Here is a 6478-nt window from a genome sequence, read left to right on the forward strand (position 1 = left end):
CACACAGAGACAGCTATATATATATATATGTATATGATGAGCTCACATCAATTCAGTTGTAAATGAGTTACAGCAATGGCTGGGAAGTTAACCCTGTGATGAACTAGCTTCCTATCCAGGTGGAATGTTGTAACCTCAGTTACTTATATGCCATGAAGACCAGGTTAAACTCCAACCTAACAAGTTTTAGAGGTCATGACAGACCAACTATATTACATGATAGTGATGATGAATGAATGTGGTTTAAAATCCAGTCAAAGAGTTTAAAATATAATCTTGCCCCAACCTGTATGGATTTTTTGGGTTGTAATGTTAAAAAACCTCTCATTCTTTGCAAAATCACAAGAACTGATTGAGTCTCATTCTTAGCCCCAGTTTCTAAATTTTTATGACAACTGGAGAAAAATCCCTTTGAATGCAAGAAATGAAAGAGGACCAAGATATGTGGTACATAGCTGTACTTGAGAAGACTCACCCACTACAACAGAATTGAGATCCTAAAACCAAGATGCCAGGTAAAAAGCATTGGTGTTGGTGCCACATAAAAAGCAACCTGTACACTCTGTAAAGTGGTTGGCATTAGAAACCAAGTCAAAACAGACTATAGAACCTGATGTGGCCTTGCCAGTTCCTTTCAAGTTCTCCAGCCCATGCAAGCATTAGAAATGATGATGAATAAGGTACAGGAAATGTAATGAGTAAATAACAAGTGACTGTGTAATGTGTGATTGCAGTGTATGTGTATGCAATGTGGGAGTGTAATGTATGCGTATGTAATGTGGGATTATGATGTATGAGCATGAAACATGGAGTGTAATATATGGATGGTCAAATTGATAATAATACATTTACTATGGTGACAAAAAACTGATATCAGATTTACTAGGGATGATCAAACTTATAATAATACATTTATTATGGACGGTCAAAACTGATATTAGATTTACTATGGATGGTCAAATTGGTACATTTAGTATTGTTGGTCAAATTGACGCAAGATTTAAGCATAGCTGGTTAACCTGCTGCTACTACACCAGCATCATGGTTAGTTAGACTAATGCTTACCATTACAGTTAGTTAAATGATGATGACAGAACAAAACACTCACCTGACATAGTTATCAAGGGGCAGCTTAGCCATTTTTAGCTTCTCTTTTTTGGCTTTTGCCATTGTTAATGGTTTTGAAACAATTTTATCTACTAGTCCGCCAACAATGTAGATGGCGTCATGGTCAAAAGACTGCAAGACTGACGGAGCATCAGGCGTTAGATACACCAGTTTCTCCTTTGGGTAAAGGTTCAGATAGTGTTGGTCACTGTTGGTCATCAGAAAATGCTCCTCTTCATCTTTGTTGACTCTAGTATTGTCCAGGCAATTTTGAAACATGCTATTGGATTGGTTGCCGCTTAATACAAAATGGAAAGGATTTGGGTGGACCTTGTTTGATCCATAACCCATAAGAAACTGTTCGCAAAGTCGATGAACATCTTGCTTTCTCATGTACTTCTCAAAGCTCATATCAATGATAATTGGTTGGCCAAACATCATAGCATGGGCTAACCGTGAGTAATAGAATGAGTTCATGGTAGATTTGCGAATAAACAAAAAAATCGTATTTTTTGACTGGCTAGGTTCGTCTTGTTCTTTAATCTGTCTGTTTTCAAGCTTCTGCTGTCTCTTCAATTGTCTTCCGAGTTTTGCAGCCTCAATTTTTTTTAGGTAACGATAATATCTTTTCCGGGCACTGACTGTTGGGAAAGTAAGCATCTCCAACCAAAGCTCATCAGTCATGTTGTCTGGAATCTGTTGAATAATGGTACAAAAGAAGCATATGAGAGAGAGAGAGGTGGGGGAGAAAGAGAGAGTGTGTATGTATGTGAAGGTGTGTATGTGTTTAAAAGCTTTGGTAAATATTGGATTGGGATTTGATTGCCCACATTAAGTCCAGTGCAGGTCAATGGCTTCAGCATGTTCTCTCCACCAACCACAGTCTGAGGTGAAGGCCATGAATTTGAGCTTGAGATTATACTAGTTTGATGAGCTGACTTTGGCACACTGACCTGACATATAAGAAGTAATAGAGAGTATCATCCTTCTCATTTAACATTTGTTTTCCCTGTTGTCATAAGTTGGATGATTTGACAGAATCCACAAAGCCACAGAACAGCACCAAGCTCCCATGTCAGCTCTGGTATGGTTTCCATGGCTGAATGCCCTTCCTAACACCAATCACTTTACAGTGTGTATTGAATTCTTTTTTTCATGCCATTAGCACTTGTGAGGTTGCCAAGTAACTGGTAAGGCAGGAAAAGGGACAAAACCCCATCAATTACGGGGGGGGGGGGCATGGCTTTATGCAATGTGCTAAGAGATTACAGTATGATAGAAGGACAAGCACAGGTGTCTTGCTGTAGAGAAGATACATGGTTACCCACATTATATACGGTTGGTATATATAAGTGTATGCTTGAGAAATTGAAACAGTAAGAACTTGTGAGCATCAAAGAAATTCTATAAGTGTGTGTTCATACATACATGTGTGTGTGTGTGTGTGTTCTGTAATCCTCAACTCTCCTTCTTCCACATTTGACAAAGACATTTTGCTAGAGACTTGATAGCTTGTACTCTACCACTCTACAAAAGGATTTTCACCTCGTGGTTGTATGGCAAAATACCAGAATACGATGGGCTAAATGAAGTGGAAATCACAATCTGCAGAAAACAGAACTAGTTTGTAAATCAGAGTTACACATTGCTCTCTCTCCCTCCCTCCCTCTCCCAAACACAACAATTATTATTATTATTATTAACATTATCCTTTCAGGGTTGATAAAGTAAGTACCACACCAATTGAATACTGTGGTTGTTGTAATCGACTAACACTCTCCCCCCAAATTGCTGGCCTTGTGCCAAAATTTGAAACCATTATTATTATTAGGCAAGCTGAGGGTGGTGAGCTGGCAGAATTGATAGCATGCTGGGCAAAATGCTTAGTGGTATTTTGCCCGTTGCTACATTCTGAGTTCAAATTCCACTGAGATTGATTTTGCCTTTCATCCTTTTGGAGTCGATAAATTAAGTGCCAGTCAAGTACTGAGGCGGGGGTCAATAAATTAAGTACCAGTCAAATATTGGGGTCAATGTGATTGATTGTTCCCTTCCCCACAAAAATTCAGGTCTTGTGCCTATAGTAGAAAGGATTATTATTAATAACCCTTTAGTATTCAGTTTATTGTCAAATGAAATGCTTATTTATTTACATCCTTTTGAATTATTCATGCATTATCTTGTAGCTTTGAGATTTCTATGATGTGATTGTTTACTTTTAATACAACATTGTAGGGTAGGCATGAGAGACCGGATCTAGCCAGTTTGAACACAGAACAATTAGAATATTTTGGCCAGTTTAAATGCTAATTACAATGAGGTCAATTTTTCCTTTCATCCCTCCCTGAGACGATAAAATAAAGTCCTAGTCAAATTCTGGGGTTCATATAATTCATTAGTCACATCTCTCAAAATTCAAGCCCTGTACCTATTAGTAGAAGAGATTGTTATTATTATTATTAAAACTATTACATGCTATATTAGTTAGCAGGGATGTTGTTTTGAAGTTTGGTGACAATGCATCTCCTTAAATCTCAAGAATCTTTCTCCATCAGTGTTAGGATTCTTGCAGAATATTGGAATATATTTTTCTGCAAGCCCGCATTGCAAGTCTTAATTCCAATATCCTTCAGTCACTTAGGTAGCAATTTGAGTGTTGTGACAAGTGCACTATTTGTTATAGGAATAATTGTCAACATGACTATAATATTCCACATGGCTTATAGCATTATAAATACTTCCAGTTGGAAAGAAGAAACAAAATGAATTACAGCACAAGTAGAAAGATATATTTTTTCAATGCGTAAATACTGAAAGAACAGCATATATAGTATAAAATCCTTACAGAGCAGAAAAATCTGTCAGCAACCAGTCATCTGGTAAGGATTTTATACTATATATGCTGCTCTATCAGTTTTTACATGTTGAAAATATATATCTTTCTGCTTGTACTACAAGACATTTCAGTGCTTAAAAAAAACAAAAAAAAAAAAAAACAACTTATGTTTGTTTACATATGACATAAAATGAATTACATATTTTTTATATTGAAGGGTGATAGTCTCGCTTAGTGGTTCTCAATTCGAGTCCACATGTTCCATGAAGGTCCATATAAGATTTAGTTATTAAAAATTATGTGTAGTAGATTGGTTATACTTCTACAATGCACAAAATATTTTAACAACTTTTTAATATAATTCCTAATAATATTTAATTACAAACATTTTAGGATTTTTTAAGCTTTGAATGGTTATGAGGGTCTACACAAGAGAAATAGGGATCAAAGGGGTCCATAGGTAAAAAAAAAAATGGTTGAGAACCACTGGTCTAATTAATGATGGAGCAATTATTTATAGGGTTAGATGTCCTGCCAGTTCAGGAAAGGAAACTACTCGTCAGTCAGGCAAAGAAAGAGATAAAAGCAGTAGTAAATTCTTAAACATCTTCATAATACAATGCCTAAGACCATGCAGTATTGTTGTTGATGGCATATAAAATGTACCTCAATTTCAGCAGTGCATATTGGAAGAGAAAGAGCATCAGGGACAAAATTAGCTTCTGGGAGATCCAACCTCACATATAGATCTCTCAGTGATTATTTTGGGACATTGTTTTGGAAAACAGTGCATATATTTGCCATCACAAACATCGTTTTAACGCCCACTTTTCCATGCTAGCATGGGTCAGATGCAATTTGGTGAAGAGAATTTTCTTTAACCAGATGCCCTTCCAGTCACCAATCTTCACAGTTGCTTCTTATATGCCATCACAAACATCGTTTTAACGTCCACTTTTCCACGCTAGCATGGGTCAGATGCAATTTGGTAGGAGAATTTTCTTTGGCCAGATGCCCTTCCAGTCACCAATCTTCAGAGTTTCTGACTAAGGTAACACTTCCCTACGATCAGAGATGTTTTCATGGAATACTGGAGATGAAGGACACCCACATGCAATACAATGATACTTGTTTACTAGTGTCATGTGATGTCAATGCAAAGGGACACTAACACACACACACTGTAACAACATACCATCTTAACTTGGTAATGGAACCATAAATTTACGAAGTTGACTAGTGACAGACTTTGATTTTGGATTACCTGGAGTACAATACCAATCACAGGACTTGTTTGTTAGTCTGTTGTATTTGTAACTGCAGAGCTGATGAAGTATTTCTCCTGGATTACTAATTCCTAATTAATCACTCTTTGTCTTGATATATACAAGCTTCTTTCAGTTTCCCTCCACTCATAAAGCTTTGATTGGCCCACAGTTATAGAAGACATTTCCTTATCCAAGGTACTATGCAGTGGTATTGAACCCAGGGCCATATAGTTGGGAAGCACATTTTTTACCATACAGCAACGTCTGTTCCTGAATACAGTAATTCAACAACCCAGTACCTTAACTCTTTAGCATTCACATTATTCTGTTAAAAGTATTGCTTATTTATTCATTGTTTTGAACTAACCATCCATTATCTTGTAGCTATGAGATTTTGATTTTAATTTTTTAGAATGACATTGTAGGTTAGTTGTGAGAAATCAGATTTGACCAGTTTGAAAGTAAAACAGGTAGAATATTTTGGCCGGATATGGCTGTTTTAAATGCTAAAGGATTAATGCCGCATTCCCTTGTAACTCATTTAACAAAGAAAACAATCATAAAACCAATTACTAAATTACCTAAGATAATGATGACAGCACTACATATAAATTCCATTACTTACTCTAAAAGATCCAAGCTGTTTCATGACTTCATACTCAAGTTGTAAAATTTTCAATTTCTTCTTCGTCTCTTCATCAAAGTTTTTAATTTTCTCTGCTGCACTTGCACTTGAATTTGCCTTCTGAGTGTCTTTAATGTCTGTAACTGATGGCGCTGGTAGCTGTGCACAAAGACGCACACCCGAAAGATGTTCAAGTGCATACTTTTTACTCCCTCTTGGAAGGGCTTGAAACATAAACTGCAATAGAGGACTAGTTCTGTTGCAATGCAATGACATCTGACTGAAAAGATACCTTAATGCCATTCTGTCACTGAGGAAGAAATGGAAAAAAAAAAAAAAAGAGAGGAAGAGAGAGCACAGTTATTGCTAGGAAAACAAACCCACACACAAGATAACAATGTAGGAGAAAACAATTCCTTTACAGAATAAACTTCCTAATTTGTGACACCGGCACTCCGTCAGTTATGATGGCAAGGGTTTCAGTTGATCCGATCAACGGAAGAGTGCTTGTGAAATTGAAATGCAAGTGGCTGATCACTCCAGGCATGCGTATCCTTAATGTTGTTCTGAGGGAGATTTAATGTGATATACACACACACACACACATATATATATATATATATATATATATATATATATATA

General features: G+C 36.5%; 1 protein-coding gene across 2 annotated transcripts in view; it reads right to left on the reverse strand.

Annotated features, from left to right (window-relative positions):
• LOC106879601 (mitochondrial ribonuclease P protein 1 homolog) overlaps window positions 1-6478 on the reverse strand; it is a 21570-nt gene that overhangs the window by 12909 nt on the left and 2183 nt on the right. For both annotated transcript variants that reach the window (XM_052971877.1, XM_014929246.2), the window contains exons 2-3: window positions 5837-6146; window positions 1109-1803 (exon numbers count right to left, since the gene is read on the reverse strand). In XM_052971877.1, the coding sequence (XP_052827837.1) occupies window positions 1109-1803; window positions 5837-6139 (998 nt within the window). In that variant the 5' untranslated portion in view covers window positions 6140-6146. The remainder of the gene's footprint in view (window positions 1-1108; window positions 1804-5836; window positions 6147-6478) is intronic.

The sequence above is a fragment of the Octopus bimaculoides genome, chromosome 11 (genome assembly GCF_001194135.2).
Source record: "Octopus bimaculoides isolate UCB-OBI-ISO-001 chromosome 11, ASM119413v2, whole genome shotgun sequence".
Classification (NCBI taxonomy): domain Eukaryota; kingdom Metazoa; phylum Mollusca; class Cephalopoda; order Octopoda; family Octopodidae; genus Octopus; species Octopus bimaculoides.